The 22,463-nt window shown below is 49.9% G+C and overlaps 1 protein-coding gene across 7 annotated transcripts in view; it reads left to right on the top strand.

Moving 5' to 3' along the window:
* The window catches only part of EFCAB6 (EF-hand calcium binding domain 6), a 252,808-nt gene that overhangs the window by 142,216 nt on the left and 88,129 nt on the right, over positions 1-22,463 (top strand). For all 7 annotated transcript variants that reach the window (XR_015164616.1, XM_086403190.1, XM_086403191.1 and 4 more), the window contains 2 exons: positions 17,171-17,285; positions 19,547-19,680. Coding sequence is in view for 6 of the 7 variants with exons in the window: in XM_086403190.1 (XP_086259316.1) it covers positions 17,171-17,285; positions 19,547-19,680 (249 nt within the window). In the remaining variant the exon portion in view is untranslated. The remainder of the gene's footprint in view (positions 1-17,170; positions 17,286-19,546; positions 19,681-22,463) is intronic.

Here is a 22,463-nt window from a genome sequence, read left to right as displayed (position 1 = left end):
AGTCCTCTGCTCTAACAGCTGAGCTATCAAAGGGTGTGATTTTTAAGTCTAAATCACTTCAACTGATCCTTCTAAATATGCTGAGGCTTGGATTATGACCCAGTATAGAGACAATTTTGGTAAATGTCCCAGAAACACTTGAAAACAATGTGTACTCCATCACGGACCTTTAGTTTTCTAAGTAGGTCAACCAAGTTGATTTTATTAATTGTGTTTTTCAGACCTTTTGTCTCCTTATCAATTTTTTGCCTGCTCATCCCATTAGCTGTTGAGAGAAATGTGTTGAGGTCTCCCAACTGATTGTGGATTTGTCTAGTGAGATCCTGTTTAGTTCTGTTGATTGTTGCCTTGTTCACTTTGAAGCTAAATTTTTGGGTACACATAGACTCAGAATTGCTGAAGCTTCCTGTGAATTGTCTTCTTTATCATTATGACATGACTCTCTTGATATAGAGTGATGCTACTTGCCTTCAAGTCTATTTTAGACAGGTAATAATATAGTTACTTCAGCTTTCTTTTGATTCATGTTAGCATAGCATATTTTTTCCTATCCTTTTACTTCAAATTTCCTGGGTGCTTATATTTAAATTGTCTCACATGGACAGCATATAGCTGATATTTTAAAAAACAGACTGTGACAGCCTTAGTCTTGTTCTTGCAGTAGTCACTTCATTTTACATTTAATTACTGATAGAGTTGATTTTACTGGAGAAGGAACTAGCAACCCACTCCAGTATTCTTGCCTGGGAAACCCCATGGACAGAGAAGCCTGGTGGGTACAGTTCATGGGGTCACAGAGAGTTGGACATGACTGAGCACATAAGCACACAGAGTTGATTTTATATCTATGAATATCATCTTACTATTTTTTTTTTCTGTTTGACCCAACTGTTCCATGTATTCTTTGCTTTCCTATCTTACCTTCTTTTAGATTATTTAACTATTTCTACCATTCCGTTTTCCCCTCTATCAGCCTACTGGTGTGTATGTTCTTCTGTCAGACTTTAGAGGCTGCCCGAGAGATTTGATATGAATCCTTGTCTTATTGTATGTACTTAAATATGCTGTTATTTTTACCACTTCTCTAGCAAGGCTAGATATAAAAATAATTTCATTCACCCCTTCCTATCTTTTATGTTACTATTGTCATGCATTTAAATTTTACCTCGATGCTGAATCCCATGGGATGCTATTTTTATGGTAAATAAGATATCATATGTATCTGTATGTTTACCTTTGCTATTTCTTTCCATCTTGTATTTTTGTATGCTTGCGCCTGGACTAATTTTTTCAATTAATTTATTGCTATTATGTTTAGCTAGAATGGCTCTTCACTGCTGTGCATGGGCTTTCTCTAGTTGCAGTGCTTGGGCTTCTCACTGTGGGGGGCTTCTCTCGTGTGGTGCATGGGCTCCAGAGCACACGGGCTTCAGTGCTTGTGGTACACAGGCTTAGTTGCCCTGCGGCGTGTGAACACTCCAACAACAAAATCAACCACCCAGCCAAAAAAACTCCCTTCTAGCCTGTAGTCTTTAAAGATTTTTTTAAAAAGGCAGAGGAACCAGAGATGAAATTGCCAACATCTGTTGGATCATTGAAAAAACAAGAGAGTTCCAGAAAAACATCTACTTCTGCTTTACTGATTATGCCAAAGCCTTTGACTGTGTGGATCACAATAAACTGTGGAAAATTCTTCAAGAGGTGGGAATACCAGACCACCTGACCTGCCTCCTGAGAAATCTGTGTGCAGGTCAAGAAGCAACAGTCAGAACTGTACATGGAACAACAGACTGGTTCCAAATTGGGAAAGGAGTACATCAAGACTATATATTGTCACCCTGCTTATTTAATTTATATGCAGAGTACATTATGCGCAGTGCCAGGCTGGATGAAGCACAAGCTGGAATCAAGATTATATCAATAACCTCAGATATGCAGATGATATCAACCTTATGGCAGAAAGTAAAGAAGAACTAAAGAGCCTCTCAATGAAAGTGAAAGAGGAGAGTGAAAAAGTTGGCTTAAAACTCAGCATTCAGAAAACCAAGATCATGGCATCTGGTCCCATCACTTCATGGCAAATAGATGGGAAAACAATGGAAACAGTGACAGACTTAATTGTGGGGGCTCCAAAATCACTGCAGATGGTGACTGCAGCCATGAAATGAAAAGACACTTACTCCTTGGAAGAGAACCTATGACCAACCTTGACAGCACAGTAAAAAGCAGAGACATCTTTACTTTGCCAACAAAGGTCTATCTAGTTAAAGCTATGGTTTTTCCAGTGGTCATGTATGGATATGAGAGCTGGACTGTAAAGAAAGCTGAGTGCAGAAGAATTGATGCTTTTGAACTGTGGTGCTGGAGAAGACTCTTGAGAGTCCCTTGGACTGCAAGGAGATCCAACCAGTCCATCCCAAAGGAAATCAGTCCTGAATATTCATTGGAAAGATTGATGCTGACACTCCAATACTTTGACCACCTGATGCGAAAAACTGACTACTTGGAAAAGACCCTGATGCTGGGAAAGACTGAGGGCAGAAGGAGAAGGGGACGACAGAGGATGAGATGGTTGGATGACTTCATCGTCTCGATGGACATGAGTCTGAGCAGGCTCCGGGAGTTGGTGATGGACAGGGAGGCCTGGCGTGCTGCAGTCCATGGGGTCGCGGCAAGTCAGACACGACTGAGCGACTGCACTGAACTGAACTGATGCCTGTGTGCTGTCACTCCAGTCGTGTCCGACCCCTTGCGACCCCATGGACTGTAACCCGCCAGGCTTCTCTGTCCATGGGATTCTCCAGGCAAGAATACTGGAGCGGGTTGCCATTTCCTATCCAAGGGATCCTCCTGACCCAGGGATTTAACCTGCCTCTCCTGTGTCTCCTGCTTTAGTAGGTGGATTCTTTATTACTGAGCCACTGGGGAGCTCTTCTAACTCAGAGAATGGGCTACTCTTTGAGCCCTCATCCCTGAGAAGTCCTGAACTCTGTCTAACCTTAGTTTCCTCAGGACTCAAAAAGGTAACCCCCCCAAAAAAAATCCCTTCAGCTTTTCTGAGGTTTTCTGCTTTGATTCCTTAGCCTTCTGTCAGTCCCCACCCATGGCTTCTGAATTCAGCAAGTGCCTCGAGGGGAACACTGACAGTATCAGGGTCTTCTGTTTCCCCTTCTCACCAGGAAGCTGAGAATTGAAGCCTCTGATTCTGGTCTCTGCAGTCCCACGCACTCTGCGTGTCTCTCTCTGCTGGTAGTGACCGCCTACCTGGGCCTTCGGCCCTGGTCCTGAACCCTGGCTCTGCTCCCAGAATGGGTCTGTGACCTCCTTCTCTTCCGAGTTCTGAGGCTCCCCCTTCACTCCGACTTGTGTCCCTTTGAGCCCTTGTTGTCTCAGAAAGCCTTCTTCAGCGATCAATGCAAAGAAATAGAGGAAAACAACAGAATGGGAAAGACTAGGGATCTCTTCAAAAAAATCAGAGATACCAAAGGAACATTCCATGCAAAGATGAGCTCGATAAAGGACAGAAATGGTATGGACCTAACAGAAGCAGAATATATTCAGAAAAGATGGCAAGAATACACAGAAGAACTGTACAAAAAAGATCTTCACGACCCAGATAATCACGATGGTGTGATCACTGACCTAGAGCCAGACATCCTGGAATGTGAAGTCAAGTGGGCCTTAGAAATCATCACTACGAACAAAGCTAGTGGAGGTGATGGAATTCCAGTTGAGCTCTTTCAAATCCTGAAAGATGATGCTGTGAAAGTGCTTCACTCAATATGCCAGCAAATTTGGAAAACTCAGCAGTGGCCACAGGACTGGAAAAGGTCAGTTTTCATTCCAATCCCAAAGAAAGGCAATGACAAAGAATGCTCAAACTACTGCACAATTGCACTCATCTCACACGCTAGTAAAGTAATGCTCAAAATTCTCCAAGCCAGGCTTCAGCAATATGTGAACCGTGAACTTCCTGATGTTCAAGTTGGTTTTAGAAAAGGCAGAGGAGCCAGAGATCAAATTGCCAACATCCTCTGGATCATGGAAAAAGCAAGGGAGTTCCAGAAACACATCTATTTCTGCTTTATTGACTATGCCAAAGCCTTTGACTGTGTGGATCACAATAAACTGTGGAAAATTCTGAAAGAGATGGGAATACCAGACCACCTGATCTGCCTCTTGAGAAATTTGTATGCAAGTCAGGAAGCAACAGTTAGAACTGGACATGGAACAACAGACTGGTTCCAAATAGGAAAAGGAGTTCGTCAAGGCTGTATATTGTCACCTGTTTATTTAACTTATATGCAGAGTACATCATGAGAAACGCTGGACTGGAAGAAACACAAGCTGGACTCAAGATTTCCGGGAGAAATATCAATCACCTCAGATATGCAGATGACACCACCCTTATGGCAGAAAGTGAAGAGGAACTCAAAAGCCTCTTAATGAAAGTGAAAGTGGAGAGTGAAAAAGTTGGCTTAAAGCTCAACATTCAGAAAATGAAGATCATGGCATCCGGTCCCACCACTTCATGGGAAATAGATGGGGAAACAGTGGAAACAGTGTCAGACTTTCTTTTTCTGGGCTCCAAAATCACTGCAGATGGTGACTGTAGCCATGAAATTAAAAGAGGCTTACTCCTTGAAAGGAAGGTTATAACCAACCTAGATAGCATATTGAAAAGCAGAGACATTACTTTGCCAACAAAGGTCTGTCTAGTCAAGGCTATGGTTTTTCCAGTGGTCATGTATGGATGTGAGAGTTGGACTGTGAAGAAGGCTGAGCGCCAAAGAATTGATGCTTTTGAACTGTGGTGTTGGAGAAGACTCTTGAGAGTCCCTTGGACTGCAAGGAGATCCAACCAGTCCATTCTGAAGGAGATCAGCCCTGGGATTTCTTTGGAAGGAATGATGCTAAAGCTGAAACTCCAGTACTTTGGCCACCTCATGCGAAGAGTTGACTCATTGGAAAAGACTCTGATGCTGGGAGGGATTGGGGGCAGGAGGAGAAGGGGACGACAGAGGATGAGATGGCTGGATGGCATCACTGACTTGATGGACGTGGGTCTGGGTGAACTCCGGGAGTTGGTGATGGACAGGGCGGCCTGGCGTGCTGCGATTCATGGGGTCACAAAGAGTCGGACACGACTGAGCGACTGATCTGATCTGATCTGTCTCAGCAGCTGTCTGTATGTCAGACAGATGTTTTGCTGTCTTTTGTCTGGCTTTCTGTTTGTTCTCAGTGGAAGCAAAGAACTGCAAGCTGAACAGCAACCCTTCCCTTTTTGATGGGCATTCATTTCTTTTTCTCTCTTTCCCCTCTTCAAACAGTCATTCTTTATGTATCTCTATGTACTGATGCTTTCATCTCCATGGAACGGATTCCCTGGGGTAGGATTGCTTAATCTGACCCCAGCCTATAGTCTGACCCACCCCTGCCTCTGCCCTCACCCCGCCCCCACCCCACCCCAGCCCCTGGCTGCCACAGCTCTTCCCTAACACTCTGGTTTGCATCAGCTCCAGCCTGGTTCTCTCCCCCAGCCCCCTGCAGCCCTGCCCTCCTCCCTGAGGTGGACCTGCTACTTGGGCAGTTACCTGTGTCCTTTTTATTCTCTGCCCTGTCCCAAGCATCTGAAACAGGGCGCAGCGTAAAGTAAGTACTCAGTATTCTTGGAATGAACCCAGTCAATTTTGGAGCATTGGAGAATTGCGTTTTAAAACTCTGCCTACGGCCATACCACCCTGTACGCACCTGATCTCGTCTCAAAGGCTGACTCTGAGCCACACTCAAAGTCTCAAAGTGAAAAGCTTTGAGTCAAAGCTCAGTCATGTCCGACTCTTTGAGTCCATGGAATTCTCCAGACCAGAATCCCAGAGTGGGTGCCGGGAGTCAAATCCCAGCTCTGTTGCCTAACAACTGTGTGACCCTGGGCAGACGTCTCCGTGCCTCAGTTTCCTTATCCCTCAGCGGAGATCGTTTTCGTAGCTACCTCGTAGGATAGTCTGTGTCAGTCGCTCAGTCATGCTGGACTCTGCGACCCCATGGACCACAGCCCACCAAGCTCCTCGGTCTGTGGGATTTTCCAGGCAAGGATACTGGAGTGGTTTGCCATTTCCTTCTCCAGGGATTGTAGGATAGTGATAAGGATTAAATGAGCCAATGCGCGTGTAGTCGTTTCCTAGGAATTTGTAACAAATCACCACAAACTGGGTGGCTGGGACCACAGAAATCTCTTCTCTCACAGTGCTGGGGCCAGAAGCCTGAAACCCGGGCGTCGCAGAGTCCTGCAGCCTGCCACGGTTTATCTGTGTGAGGGCCCTTCCCTGCCGACTCTGGCTCCCAGCCTTGCTGGCTTGGCGGTCCCTGGCTGCCCTTGGCTTGCTAAACTGCCCTCACGCTGACCTCTGGCCTCTTGCTTGTGTCTGAGACTTCACCTGTGTTGTCCTCACTCTCCAGAGTCCCTTCTTTTCATAAGGACTCCAGTCCTTGGACTTGGGCTCACCCCTAATCCAGCGTGTGCGTGCGTGCCTGCTCAGTCACTCAGTCACGTCTGACCCTTTGTGACCCCATGGGCTGTAGCCCGCCAGGCTCCTCTGTCCATGGAATTTTCTAAGCAAGAATCCTGGAGTGGGTTTCCATTTCCTCCTCCAGGAGATCTTCCCGACCCAAGGATCAAACCTGTGTCTCCTGCATGGGCAGAGGGATTCTTTACCGGTGAGCCATCGGGGAAGCCCAGTCTAGTATGACCTCATGGGAACTCGATTACATCTGCAAAGACCTTGTTTTCATTAAGGTCACATGTGCAGGAACTGGGTTAAGATTTAAGCATATCTTTCTGGGGACACAAGCAACTCAATACCGTAGGTTAACCCTTTCAGTGGAGCCTGGCACCCGAGGGCAGGGTTTCGATCTTTGTTCACCTTTGAGTTCCTGATGGCTTGAATAGTGTCTCCAATATAGGTGTCCCCCAATAGCTCTTGAATTAATTAATAATGTATTAGCTCTCTGTCTTCCGCACTACAAATATATTTATAAAACCTATCATTCGTCTCTTTGTTTTATTATATCTTTTGCCATTAAAGTGTTTTAAGATTTTTGTACAACCCAATATATCTATATTCCATTCTTTTTTCCTCTTTTTTTTCATTAAAGATAAATTCTAGTCTTGCTTAATAAGTTTCCATTCTTCCCTGGTCCCTCCGGGTCTCCCTCTCATACTTTACAGATAATCTAGACTTTCTTGTGAGAATTTTTTACTGCTTTACTTTTTAAATATGAATTCCTAATCCATATGGAGTTAATTTTTTTTGTACTGTGTAAAATGAGGCTCTTCTATATTTTCCCTGTGTCGTTTGTGAAATTCTCATTATACTAGGGCATACATCTGAAAATTCTCATTTTGTTGCACAGTTCTATACATCTTTTTCTATATCAATGTAATTTTTTTATTTTAGTAAAACAGATCTTTCCTTATTTTTTCCTTTTTGTATTTTCTTGGCTACTCTCAGGCCAGATTTAAATCTTTCCTTATAAACTCTATCCATATAGAGTTACCTCCCAAATGCATTATTAAGATCATAATTGGACTTGCGTTAAGTTTATATGTTAAAAATGTATCTGCTTTTGAAATTGAGAAGGGAGAAGTAAAGTCAGGCCCAGAGGGGGGTGTGGCCGCCCGGTGGCAGCTCCTCCTGCCACCTTGACCTTGTGCTCGGCTTTGGGCCCCGTGGTTTGTCTTCACCTGCCCTTTGAACAACAGACATGATTCCGGGACTGAAGAACAGTCTCCTCTGAAGGAGAAATGGCTTGTCCGCTTTCAGCTGCAGTCTTCACAGCTTGTTAACAAAGTGCCGGATTCATTTGCCCGTGGAATGTGCGAAGATTTTACACGTGTGCAAAACAGCACTCTACGTTCTGGGGGCTTGCCTCCAAGGTTAGACGTGTCTGGTCCATTTGCGAGTCACCCCGGGAACCTCCTTGTTACTGGAAGCTGTCAGGTCACCTTGTCTTTTATTCTTTTACAATTTCTGAAGGTCGCGTTTAGGCTCAGCATTTTTTTCACTCTGAGCCTTAAACACAATTTTAGTCTTGTTGTTCTAGGGGGATAATATAGTTTAAAAAACTCCACTAAACCAAATCATATTGTCACTGTTTTCATTGTCATCATCACGCCTGCATCAGGAAAGGAGAGAAAAAGCCCCACTGGTTTACAGCTTGGTGACTGCGGTTATCAAACCCTCAGTGTGTCTCAAAGGTCCAGAAGATGGGGGGATAGATTGTTTTTGGAAGCATTTTCAGCACCATCACCCATGGGTCGGGTGGAACTGGATCTGAACCAGGGATCTCCCCTAAGGGCTAAGCGTGTCTAGATTTGGGAGAGTGGTTGGATTGTGATAGTGGTATCTTTCTAGAGGTCATAGCATTGCCACCAAATATACAGGATCCATGGACTCACGGAGCTGGAAAGGACCTCAGAGTTCATGCACTTGCTGTCCTTCACCCCCTCTTCATGGCCCTCCCTCTCTGCTCTCCAGTACCTCAGGGGGTACTTACCCAGTGCTGCTGGGCGCGGAGTGTGGCTGAGATAGCCTAAGCAGCAGCTGTGGGTCCAGCATGGCCTTGGGCTCCAGTGATCGGCTGTTAGAAGAACTTCCCCGGGGCAGCTGCTGTCCCATCCGCGTGGTCCCCAGAGTGAATGCACGTGAAACGGGCCTACAGCCACCCTGCAGACTGAACCAGGAACCTCCCGCCAAGGCCATCTTAAATGAGCCAAACTGCGCTTGAGCCACAGACCCACTGGTTCAAGGACAAATGTTTGTTTTGTCATTGGCCACCACATTTTGGATGATTGTTACGCGGTAGCTGGCTCACAGAGCCTCTGTCCCTGCTGTCAACCTGCCCCAAACATCTGGGCCACAAAGCCTCACGGAGCACCCAGACCCGGTCTCAGCCATGTCCTCCCAGACTGCTGGGCAGCTCGCTGCAGTGGGGAGTGGTGAGTCCAGACTCAGCCACAGTGCTGGGCTATTTGTCACAGTTACTGAGCATCCCTGGGCAGTACCCCCGCTGGAGTTATTCACGTGTCTCTGTGCTCAAGCCCAGCCCCGGGGACAGGTGCTGGTGTCTCTGGGCTCCAGGCTCCTCATCTGTATGTAAGTGAACCTGTAAATGCCGCAGCTGACACGCTCCAGGCTCTCCCCCCACGGAGTCAGGAGACAGTGATATCTCATGGTGTCAGGCCGACATGCGTTCAAGCCTTTGCTCCACCACTCACAGCGGCTCTTTCTGGCAAACGGTTGTTTTTACTTAGCCGTCCTAAAGTTTGATTTCCTCCTTTGTAGGATGGACTTGGTCCTATTTCTGTTGAGGAGCTGTTGCTCTGCTTAAAAAAGGCTAGTGTGTGGAAGTCACTTAGTAACATGACCGCACCTGGTATATCTTCAGTCAGTTCTCTTTCTCGGTGACACTTGTGAAGCGTCCATTACCCCCTGGAGTCCTGTTTGCTGCTCTGAAGTCGGCCCTGGGTCTTGTCATTGGGCCGTTGATGCTGGGACTGTGCTCTAGACGCTCCCCAGCTTCAGATCCCACTTCTGAGTCCCTGTCTCCGGAACAGTCCCTGCCATCGGTGTCCTTACACCAGGACACTGAGATGCTCGGTGTCCTTTATCTGAGATGCTCCACACCCTGGGAGCGTCCTTCATTCTTCACGATATTCCTGTCACATAAGAAACTAAAAGGAAACCCGTCACTTGAACGGCACTCGGAACAGGCAACAGCCTCTCAAACTGAATGCACCGTGGCCTCTGTGGGCGGCAGCACCGTGACTGCCTCTCAGGTGGGTTTGCATCAGCTGTGAACACCCTGCTTGCTGGGGCCACGTGGACAGTCAGATTGTGTGCCTGAATATTCACGGAAACATTTGCCAAAAGAGTTTCGGCTTTCTATCTGAGTACACATCTGATCTGAAAGTTCCGTACTCTTTTCCAGCCTTGGTGCTCTAATCCCTCATAGCAAATTTGCGTGTGATCAGGTCGTCTTGATGACTGAATTCTCTGATTGTTTCTACCCTCTGATGACTGAGGCAGCTAAGGGTTGGGAAGGGCTGGAAGAGCAGGAATTCTTGGGATAGGGAATGGAGGGTGGGGAGATAGAGTAAGTCTGAAATTCTAGAGAAGCTTTTTTTTTTTGCCTGTTTCATTTTAACTATGAATGTGTATTTCAAGAAGCTGAAGTGATATTATTCATTAAAAATAAAACCCAGAACCTTCATTGGTTCCTTCACAAGTAACAGGTGGGAGAATCTCCAGGTGGGGAGGAATGGCTGAACTAGCAGTCTCCAGGTCTGTGCACCCGACTTCTGCCTTCACTTTGCATCTTGGTCTTTAAGTCTCTGGCTTCTGTGTAAGCCGGAGTGTAAACACGAGTCTTTCCCTTGGTCCCCCAGACTGACAGTTTGCAGAGAACATGACTAAGTGCAGGGCTAAGGGAGGAACAATAAAGATCATGGCTGACCCGGCACCAGAGCCGTGCATCTTTGCAAATCTGAAGCTTCTGTAGTTCAGGTCTCAAGGACAAGTCAACCTTGCAGTTCCAAGCCCGCCTCCCTTTCCTCCTGCTTCCTTTTGTCTGCCTCCCGGGACAATGTCTTCTTGTCCTGCCTAGCAGTATTCTGGGTAGTCTAGCTACTACCTAGCCAAGGCTAGATGACCACTTGCCACTCATATCTGCCTCACGTGGACTCTCTCACATCAGGCGAAAGGTTCACCCCGACGTGCAGTAGGAGTTGGGCTTCCCAAGTGGCACTAGTGGTAAAAGAACCCACCTGCCAGTGCAGGAGATGTAAGAAGCATGGGTTTGGTCGCGGGGTCAGGAAGATCCCCTGGAAAAGGGGCATGACAACCCTCTCCAGTATTCGTGCCTGGAAAATTCCATAGACAGAGGAGTCTGGTGGGCTGTAATCCACTGGGGTCACAAAGAACTGGACACAAATGAAGCGGCTTAGCACGTAGCAGGAGTTGGGAGAGCATTCAGGGTTCCCCTACGCTGGCGCCCCTGCCTCCTCTTGTCATTCGGCATTTGCTGAGCACCTACTGTATGCCCTAGGGGTACACAGATGGAAAAGAAGTGCTGGTGATTTCTCCATCCAACAGGCGTTTATTTGTCGAGCGCCTGAGGGACTGCTTACAACAGAAGCAAGCGGAGGGGCTGTGGATGCTCAAAAAAGAGCATTATCGCTGCAGGTGGGTGGCTGGGAAGGCGTTTGCTGTGCTGGTCCTAGCTGTGATCGCATCAGGGAGTTCTGCTTCTCCTGTGAGTGAATCAGCTGCTACTAGACCAACTTTCCTAGAGACGTAACTGTGAACGCTGGACAATGTTAAACGAGTCAGTAAATTAATGAATAAATAGCTAAATAAAGTACCCGAAGGTCCTGGAGAATGAAACTAAGCAACCAGATTCTGGAGAGGAGTCAACTCTTGGAAATGGAAATAGCATGGGGAAATGTTCCCATGTTTTCAGCTTCTCATCTGAGTGAAGGCTGAAGTTGGTGCCACATAAGGTAGATAAAGTACTGATAGAAAACCAGCAGCCTTTCCAGCCTGAAGAACCAGAGGGCAGAGGGAGGTCCGAGTGACTGATGCCACTGGGGAATAAAGGGAGATTTCTGTAGAGGACAGAGCCAGAATGTAGATGCCTTAAGCTCTGTTTATAAATTCTTCCCAAATCTCTGGCTGACCCCGATGATACAAAAGCAGGGCAGACTGCTAGGAGCCTGGCTCAGGATAAAAGAGCCAAACTGAGATTTAAACTGCTGCCCAGCAGACAGAGTGTAACCAAGTCTACTGCGTACTCAAACAGGTAAACAAAATGTAACAGGATCCAGAACCTCCACACACCACAACATTCATAGTGTCCAGGAAGCCTACCCAACCTTACTCAACATATGGAGAAATAGGGAAGTGTGACCTTTCTCAAGAGCAGAGACTTTGAGATGATCCAGATGTTAGACTTAGCACTTGAAATTTTTAACCATTAAAACTATGCTCAGTCATGCAAAGGAAAGTAACGAATGAAAACACAGGAAATCTCAGCAGAGAAGTAGAATTTATGAAAAAAGCCAAATGGACATTCTAGAACTAAAGAATAAAATATCTGAAATAAAAATTCACCAAGAAAAATTTACCAGATGGGCTTAACCACAGAATGGAGATAACACGAGGAAGAGTCAGGGAACTTGAAGACACATCAAAAGAAGTTACACAAACTGAAGAAGAGAAAGGGAAAGATTCGAAAAGAAAAAGGACAGCAGTTGAGGGATGTGTGAAATCACATCAGGTCTCACATGGATATAATCGGAGTCACAGAAGGAAGAAGACATATGTGGATAATGGCTGACATTTCCCAATTTTTTGTTGAAAAGTTTACATGCGTAAATTTAAGAAACACAGAAAACCCCCAGTAGGATAAATACAAAGAACAAAATCGTACATAAACTGAAAACCAAAATCAAAGAGATAGACCTCAAAGCAGCACGTGAAAGACGGCATGGTAAAAGGGGAACGATGATTTGAAAGACCGTCACCTCGTATCAGAAATGATGGTGGCCAGAGAACAGTGGGACAGAAACTTCACCCTGCTGAAAGGACAGCGGAAACTAAAACCAACAGAAACCCCTCACCCAAGAATTTACATCCAGTGCAATCTCCTTTAAGAATGAAGGTGAGATAAAGGTGTTTTCAGATGAAAAAGCAAACGAAGATCATTCACTGCAAACAGGTCTTCACTCTAAGAAGTGCTGAAGGAAGTTCTCCAGACTGAAGGAATTCGATACCATAGATGGAGACTCAGATGATCACGAAGGAAGAAAAACATGGGAAATGGTCCGATTTTACTCTTCAGTTAAATATAAAAGGCTATTGTTTCTCAATTAAAAATGCATTTGAGTGCTTAAAGCAGATGTTTTAACCTTGTCTTGTGGGGCATAGATGTAAAAAATGCCTCCGGCTTGAAGGACGGGGCAGCGTAGGAATCTCCATGGTTGCAAGATTCCCACATTTTGGGTGGCATGCTTCAGTATTACTGAATAGACTGTGAGAAATTAAGGTTGTCTCTTCTACCCCCTAGATTCAGCCACCACAAAAGCGATGCCCCAGTCACGGCCAACAAGTGTTCCTCACACAGAGACTAGTGTAGGTTTCCCCAAAGCAAAGGCCGCTGTGCAAGAGCGGGACTTGGAAAGGCTGAGTCACTCAGTCACCGTCCAGTTACTGGGCACCTACCAGGGCACCCCTGTCTTCACCGGGGGAGCCCGGCAAGGATTCCTCAGAATGGTGGTGTGCGCTCATAAAGAAGCAGTCCCCGATCAAAGTGGTGTCCCAGGAACGGCAGAAGTGATGATTTGGAGAGTCAGGACGTGCCAGTCACAGTTCGTTCTTCTTTGAGGAACTTTCCTAAGGAAAACGCCTCCTAGGAAAGACCAAAGGACAAGACTTCAGTGGTTAAACACGTTACGGTCGGTTTTATACATGTTGCAGTTTAGCCCTACATTGTGTTATAAATCGCCTCCACGGGTTGCGATAAATCTAGTTGATCGGTGGCCCTATTCATCCCAGGAATGAGTGGCGCAAGGGGAGGCTTGAGAGACGCTCATGTCGGTGAAGACCTCGAGCCTCTCTGGGGACGGTGCTCGTGCACACTGCATGTTCGGTGGCACTCTGTGCCCTTCGGGGATGGCACGCCTACAACCTCAGGACAGGCTGCCTAAGGCACGCCCAGCCTCCCCAGGCTTCTCACCCCTCCAGGCTGTGGAAACATTTGCCTACAGACATTTTCTTACCATCCATTACATATGTTTTTATGAAAGGACTGAGCAGGAGGAATTTGCAATGAATAATTCATGTGTAATTGTTTTGAAAATATAAAGTTATTTTTTTTCAAAGAAAGCCACCGACCTCTCCATTTCAGAGCCCCCGCTGCTGCTGCCTGAGTGCCCGTGCGAGAGCCACGGGCGGGCTGTCTGAACGCTTGCCCCATCCCAAGCTGGGACAGACTCCCGCGCAGAGCGGGGCGGGCGGGTGTATGTGCAGATGGCGCAGAGCCGCCAGAGTCCCCAGCCACACACTCTGCCCAGGTCCCCAGGCGGGCCCTCGGGGTAGTCTGGGCATCCGGCGCTGCTCCCCGCCTCCGCCGAGCCCCCAGGCAACACCGTAACACCTGCATCCCCCCTTCGTTTCTCTCTGCTCCCAGTCCTGCACCAAGCCCGACCCGCAGCCTGTTTACTTTAACACGCACACAAGCCCAGCCATGGCCAGGGCCTGACCAACTGGGCAGGTGCAAACACAGCGAGCCGCAGTCACACTCAGCTTATTACTCACATAGATGGCCAGAGAGGCCCGCTCCTGGGTCCTGGCCCACACACCGGAAAGGGGAGCACAAAGCAGGAGCCGGTGGCTGCCCTGCTGCTGTGAGTGCCATGGTGCTGCTAAGTGGGTCTATATTTTACAGCTCTAGCCTGCGGGGGCCGGGGCGGAAGGCACCACCTGTCAGACCCCGGGAACCGAGGACAATCTGTCTCCTGATGGCCTCCTGGGACATGGGGAATGGCAGGTGGCCTCGTACCCACTCATTGGCGGCTTCCCCCTCTCGGGTGTCCCGAGGGCATCGCGAGGTGTTCTGCGGAGACCAGGTCAGCCTCTGCCTATTGGTCTGCTTGGATCCGTGTGGGGGGCCAGCACCCCACAGAGGAGCTCTTCCCCCACTCGCTACTGGCATTCCTATCTGTTTCCACGTGCTCTCTTTGTCTGGAGGCCAGTGGCCTTTCCCAGCAGTGGCTCTCACCACAGCGGTCAAGAAGAAGAACTGAGTTTGGATCCCAGGTTTGTCCCTACCTAATCATGTGTCTGGGGCAACTCTCATAGCCTCAGTTTCTGCATCTTTAAAATGGAGTTAGTAAGAGTGCTTTTCTCACAACTTAAATGAGATGTTAATACCTGTAGAGACCTCAGGACAATGCCTGGCATGTAATAGGCATCGTTGTTCAGTTGCTCAGTCATGTCTGACTCTTTGCGACCCGTAGACTGCAGCACACCAGGCTTCCTTGTGCTTCACCATCTCCCAGAGCTTGCTCATACTCATGTCCATTGAGTTGGTGATGCCATCCAACCGTCTCATCCTCTGTTGTCCTCTTCTCCTCCTACCTTCATCTTTCGCTGCATCAGTATCTTATCCAATGAGTTGCCTCTTCGCATCAGGTGGCCAAAGTATTGGAGCCTCAGCTTCACCATCAGTCCTTCCAATGAATATTCAGGACTGATTTCCTTTAGGATGGACTGGTTGGATCTCCTTGCAGTCCAAGAGACTCTCAAGAGTCCTCTCCAACACTACAGTTCAAAAGCATCAATTCTTTGGTGCTCAGCTTTCTTTATGGTCCAACTCCCACATTCATACATGACCACTGGAAAAACCATAGCTTTGACTATATGGACCTTTGTTGGCAAAGTAAAGTCTCTGCTTTTTACTATGCTGTCTAGGTTGGTCATAGCTTTTCTTCCAAGGAGCAAGTGTCTTAATTTCATGGCTGCAGTCACCATCTGCAGTGATTTTGGAGTCCGAGAAAATAAAGTCTGTCACTGTTTCCATTGTTTCCCCATCTATTTGCCATGAAGTGATGGGACCGGATGCCATGATCTTAGTTTTCTGAATGTTGAGTTTTAAGTCAGCTATTTCACTCTCCTCTTTTACCTTTAACAGGAGGCTCTTTAGTTCCTCTTCCATTTCTGCCAAAAGGGTGGTGTCATCTGCATATCTGAGGTTACCGATAAGCACTGCTAAATCATGATGATGTTGATGGTGATGGTGGTGATGGTGGTGACGGTGGTGGTGATGGTGGTGATGGTGGTAATGTTGATGGTGATGGTGATGATGGTCATGGTGATGATGGGTTCTATCTCATCCCATCCTCCTGCTCCGTCCCCCGCATTCAGCTTCCTCCACAGAATGCAGTCTGTGTAGCACTGACCCCACTATTCCTCTGTTCTCTACCTTCTGGCTTCCTGTGCCACCACAGCCCCTGATCAGCACCATGTCTTATCTTGTCTGTGTGTTCCCCACCCCGCAACACTCAGGCAGAGCCTTTATTCTAACCCATCTCCATACAGCCTTCCTGTGTCCGTCCTGGGAGAGTCTAGTCATCCTGGGTATCTTTGGTCCTTAGATGCACAGACACATTTTGAATTATGATTCAGTGTCCTTTTCTGGAAGGAAAGCCATGTTTTCTCATTTAAATTGTGAACACTTCGCAAGAGGCGGGGGTGTTGTCTTCTGTCCCGCTTCTGGCATCCCTTTGGGGGCATTCACCTCTGGGCAGGTAGCTGTGTCCAGGTTGCTGACTAACTGGCTCTCAGCAAAGGGCTGCCAATGTCACCTGCCCCTGGAACAGCCCAGACCATCAGTTCCTCCTGGGCAGAGTCATCTAGGGGATTCTGCTTCCGTCTGCAATGCAGGGAAGTATGTTTTCTCAGTTGCTGCACCCCCAGCCCCTACCTGCCACCCACACAAAAGAGAGACCGTAGGTCAACAGTAGGTTATGTGTGGTGGAGTGAAGGGATCCTGGGTAACTTTCAGTGAGTGGATCACACAAGGAGAGGAAAGCAGGTGTCTGTGGATCCCCCGCAAAAAGCGTAGTAACTTATAGTTTAAACTGATGAAACTCCGATCAAAATTCTAGTTTTCTGTCCTCAAATCCCCTTGCTTTACTCTACTCTGTTCGTGTTTCCTGGCATGTATGTGAATATATATGAACCTAACTTTTGAAACTCGAAAGCTGCTGCCGTCACAGCAAATGTGAATTTGGACACCTGGACGGTACAGCCAGTGACAAGGCTTGCAGCGATGCCTGCAGCCTGCGTGCCAGGCTGACCAAAGCCAGGTTGGGCCAGGTTGGGAGCCCGCCTGCACCTTTGTTCTCTCACTCAACCAACCAGCCTTGCCCAGGGCCCCAGCCCCAGGACACCCGGCCCTGCCCGTGGGAAGCTGGGGGTGGGAGCAGACAAGTAACAACCAGGCTGGCCCACAGAGGCCGTGGTGATGAGCTCGTCGCGGGGCTGGAGGGCTCAGCCAGCAAAGACCCGAAACCACCTAACAGCCTTTCCCCCTCATTTGTCTTCCTCGTCAGGTCCTAGAAGATTATGGAATGCCCATGGATGACGATCAGTACGCTCTGTTGACCACAAAATTAGGATATAAGAAAGAAGGGATGAGTTATCTTGATTTTGCAGCGGGATTCGAAGGTAGCTAACAGCCAAGTACAAACCCGGCTCCCACGCAGGGCCCCACGGGTCCTTCCGCATGGGGCCCCAAGGCCACTGGGGTTGAAGTAGTGTGAGCTGAGATGTGGAAATCACATGCGTCCTAAGACTGAAACAGACACTCTTGTTTAATTTTATCCGTGTTTCGGCCTTTTTTTTTTTTACCCCCACTCAGCTGCACTGTGAGTGCCAAATTTTGTCTGGCAGAGCCTTCTACAAATAGTAAGCGCACAAATGGTTTCTAAAATTGACTCCCAAGCCTGTGCTCCTCCAGTCATACCTCGCGTCCTCTAAGGTCTTCCTCCTAAAAGTAGATGCTGGTTATCGGTCATCAGAGCCACCTGTGCACCAGCGGGGACTGTGTCCTTCCTGGACCCAGAGGTGCTGAAAGATTCAGTGACTTGGCCCAGATCCACTGGCCCTGTCCCTCCCCTCCCCCTGCCCCGCAGGGTTGTCAGGGGACTCATGGTCCACAGTGCAGTCTGCTCAGCGCCTGGGTCCTCCCATTTGCCCCTTGCCCCTGTTCTGCTCTCCCAGCCACACACCCGGCAGATGGACGACCAGCACGCTTCTCAGCTTCTCAGCTCTTGTTGTCTCTCTCCTCCCTTGTCTCCACTCTTACTGAAGTTTAGATGGACAAATAAGCCCTCCGGAAAAGCTGCAGAAATCCCGTGTATATATCCACGAGTCCACAGATTATATGAAAGCACTGCAGGCTGGACAGGGCAGAACCCAGACCCCTACTTGCTTTGTGCTGTCCTCCCCCGGGGTTGGTCTGACCGAAGACTGGATAGTGCAGTGGTCTCACTCAAGGAGCTGGCAGCCGTGACTCCTCGCCAGGAAAGAGGAAGGTCCCATCCAGCGCCCCCACCAGATATCATTTGCTGATCCTAAAGGAGAGAGGTCCTGCAACCTGCTACCCCAAAAACAACATGAGAAGCTGTGGAATTTTAGGATTTTGACACTTTGTTTGGCTATACGCTTTGACTTTTTGAGGCAATAAAAAGAAAGGAACCCGCATTTATCTTAGTGAGTGCTTCCGGTGCCCTGGTGCATCCATCACTGAGGCAAGGAAATCAGGGGCCTAGAGTGAGCAGTGACTTCCTGAGGTTCCAGAGCAGGGGGCCTGTCACGAGTGGGCACCTCGCCCTGCAGCTTCCTCTCTTCCCCCTCTCCCCAACTCCTCTGTCCCCTATCAGTCCCCCCAACACATGGCCAGATGCTGGAGGTGGGGAGATGGAGGCTCCAGGCCATGGGGGGTGGGGGTGGGCAAGGCAGAGGGGATCAGGCACCAGGGGGAGATGTTATCCACTAGGCATAGCAAACCCGGGGTGGAGAGGCCACTCCAGACCCAGGTGCAGGCGAGGCAGAGGTCAGGTTCAAGGCTGGACTAAAGGCTGCCCGTGAGTTCCAGAGGCCCTGCCTGCCATTCACCCCTCAGACCACATCAGGGAGGGGGTTACAGCATGTGTAGAGAGTTGTGTCCTAAACCAAGTCCGAGGTTGCAGCCTGGCTTTAGAGAAGGCCACATTCAAGTCATTGCAACTTCAGGGAAATGGGCTGGTTTTTAAGTTGAGGTTACACTTCCTTCCTCCGTTTCAGGGAAGAGAGAGATGGCCTCATTCAGTCATCAACCTGCTGGAAGCCAGCGGGCCTGGGTTAGCAGCCCGTGAGCTCTGTGACCTCGGGGCACTTGGACCCCTATGTCCTCGTCTGTAGAATGGACATAGTAATAGGTCTCCTTGTGCATAAACCAGGCTCAAGGAGAGACTCTGCCTCTTAGAGCCATGGAAAGGGCCAAGGTTTGTCCAGAAGGTGTCTGGAGGCCTCCAGTCTAACATCCAGCACAGACGTGGGCAGAACCTGCTCCGTGACTGAATTACACGTTCCTGCGTTGAGGACCTGATTCTAGGAAACAGAACGGGCAGGAATCCTCCTTCTCTGCCTCTGGTAATGAAGGGATAGACAAGCAGGATGTGATCCCTGCCCTAGAGCAAGGACGGAGGAGCCAGACGTGGGAACGCGTCAAGCGAGAGGGTGGCCCCGATGGTCTGAGGACAAGCTTTTCTTGTGGTGACAGGGACATTTCTAAGATCAGAACAGAGTTCAAGCCATGTTCTGTCACAGAGTCGTAGTACTGTCAAGAGTTCTAACAGGACTGGGGACCAAAGAAGTTAAGCATTGAGATAGAAGTACAGAGGTGCGCCCACCACTAACAGAAGCCTCCTGATTCACTGTTTCAGATCCTAAGATGAACGAGCCAGAAGTGACCCCACCCCAGACTCCAGTTCTTCCCAAAGGTGATGTGGACAGCTTCTTTGTCACTGCTGAAGAGTGCCTGAGACAGTTCCCCCGGAGACTGAAGGAGTTCTTCCGGGTAAATCACGACCTCCCTGCTGCCTGCCTTATCTGGACCCAGCCCCCCGCCCCATCCTCCTCTCTGTTCAGCCACAGCAGGTATGAGCCCTGCAGCCCCAGAGCTCTCCTTCCTAGACCCAGGCTTGCCCCTTCTCCCCTTCTGGGGAAGGGACTTAACTCTGCAATCCCCTCCCCTCCCTTGTTGACACTCTGCTAGGCCTGCCTTCTGCCCCTCAAAGACATTGGAGAAGTAAGGAGACCCTCCTCACAAGACAGGGAGGGGCGGGAAGTCATGACAACCTGAGTTACAGCGAATTTAGGGTCCTTTCAGCCATCCTATCCACTCCTCTCCTGCGCTCACCAAACAGGCTTTGTGCCCTTTCATGTCATAAGCCAGACTCTCTGCCGAAAGCTGGGGCTGAAAACTGGGAGCCCTGCTCAGGGAGCTCAGTCCAGCCCAAGACAGATGGTCAACAGACATTTCAGACACATTGTGACTGGCTGTCATAGAGGGACTGGTACATCTGTGGGGGCTCAAGGAAAACCATTAAGGAGGGCTTCCTGGAGGAGGTGACCCCCAAACGGAATCTTAAACCCTTAGCATGTGCTGGCCGGGAAAAGAAAGGAGCAAAAAATAGAAGAGTGGGCTTACTCAAGGTGGGTGGCAGACAGGCCATGGGCTTTTGGGAAAGCTCCCAGCTCTGCATGACTGAGGCATGGGTTGCATGCAGAAGTTGTCATGAAAAAGATGGGGGAAATAGCAGCCATTCAAACACAGAGGCAGGGGCAGAATGACCTCAACTGTTTTTGTGTTGAGAAGTAAAGTGAAAGTGAAAGTAGTCAGTAGTGTCTGACTCTTTGCGACCCCATGGACTATACAGTTCATGGAATTCTCCAGGCCAGAACACTGGAGTGGATAGCCGTTCCCTTCTCCAGGGGATCTTCCCAACCCAGGAATCGAACCCAGGTCTCCTGCATTGAAGGCGGATTCTTTACGAGCTGAGCCACAAGGGAAGTAAAAGAGGATCATTAAAGTGGGAAAGAAGATCAGTTTGATAAACTGACCATTTAGCTTCAAAATGGGGCAGAGGACCAGTGTGTGGAGACCCCAGGGTGAGGAGACCCCAGGGTGTGGAGACCCCGGGGAGTGGAGACCCCAAGGTGAGGAGACCCAGGGCGTGGAGACGCCAGTGTGAGGAGACCCCAGGGTGAGGGGAGCCTGGGGCATGGAGACTCCAGGGTGAAGAGACCCCAGGGTGAGGGGAGCCTGGGGCGTGGAGACCCCAGGGTGAGGAAACTCCAGGATGTGGAGATGCCAGGGTGAAGAGACCCCAGGGTGAGAAGACTCCTGGGCATGGAGATGCCAGGGTGTGGAGAACACAGGCTGAGGAGACCCCAGGGTGAGGAGACCCCAGGGCATGGAGACGCCAGGGTGAGGACACTCCAGGGTGAGGAGACCCCAGGGCGAGGAGACGCCAGGGTGAGGAGACCCTGGGGCATGGAGACCCCAGAGTGAGGAGACCCTGGGGTGTGGAGATGCCAGGGTGTGGAGAACCCAGGCTGAGGAGACCCCAGGGTGAGGAGACCCCAGGGCATGGAGATGCCAGGGTGAGGAGACCCAAGGGTGAGGAGACCCCAGGGTGAGGAGACCCCAGGGCGTGGAGACGCCAGGGTGTAGAGACTCCAGGGTGAGGAGACCCCAGGGTGAGGAGACGCCAGGGTGAGGAGACCCCAGGGTGAGGAGACCCCAGGGCGTGGAGACGCCAGGGTGAGGAGACCCTGGGGTGTAGAGATGCCAGGGTGTGGAGAACCCAGGCTGAGGAGACCCCAGGGTGGGGAGACCCCAGAGCATGGAGACCCCAGGGCAAGAAGACCCTAGGGTGTGGAGACCCCAGGGTGAGGAGACCCCAGGGTGAGGAGACCCCAGGGTGAGGAGACCCCAGGGCATGGAGACGCCAGGGTGAGGAGACCCAAGGGTGAGGAGACCCCAGGGTGAGGAGACCCCAGGGCGTGGAGACGCCAGGGTGTAGAGACTCCAGGGTGAGGAGACCCCAGGGTGAGGAGACGCCAGGGTGAGGAGACCCCAGGGTGAGGAGACCCCAGGGCGTGGAGACGCCAGGGTGTAGAGACTCCAGGGTGAGGAGACCCCAGGGTGAGGAGACGCCAGGGTGAGGAGACCCCAGGGTGAGGAGACCCCAGGGCGTGGAGACGCCAGGGTGTAGAGACTCCAGGGTGAGGAGACCCCAGGGTGAGGAGACGCCAGGGTGTAGAGACTCCAGGGTGAGGAGACCCCAGGGTGAGGAGACGCCAGGGTGAGGAGACCCTGGGGTGAGGAGACCCCAGGGTGAGGAGACGCCAGGGTGAGGAGACCCTGGGGTGAGGAGACCCCAGGGCGTGGAGACGCCAGGGTGAGGAGACCCCAGGGTGAGGAGACGCCAGGGTGAGGAGACCCTGGGGTGAGGAGACCCCAGGGCGTGGAGACGCCAGGGTGAGGAGACCCTGGGGTGTAGAGATGCCAGGGTGTGGAGAACCCAGGCTGAGGAGACCCCAGGGTGGGGAGACCCCAGAGCATGGAGACCCCAGGGCAAGAAGACCCTAGGGTGTGGAGACCCCAGGGTGTGGAGACCCCAGGGTGAGGAGAGCCCAGGGTGAGGAGACCCCAGGGTGAGGAGACCCCAGGGCGTGGAGACCCCAGGGTGAGGAGACTCCAGGGTGAGGAGGCGCCAGGGTGAGGAGACCCCAGGGTGAGGAGACTCCAGGGTGAGGAGACCCCAGGGTGAGGAGACTCCAGGGTGAGGAGAC

This window comes from Bos grunniens, chromosome 5 (genome assembly GCF_055505025.1).
Source record: "Bos grunniens cultivar Pamir isolate PY7600 chromosome 5, Bosgru_T2T1.0, whole genome shotgun sequence".
Classification (NCBI taxonomy): domain Eukaryota; kingdom Metazoa; phylum Chordata; class Mammalia; order Artiodactyla; family Bovidae; genus Bos; species Bos grunniens.
This window is presented reverse-complemented; position numbering and strand designations above follow the sequence as displayed.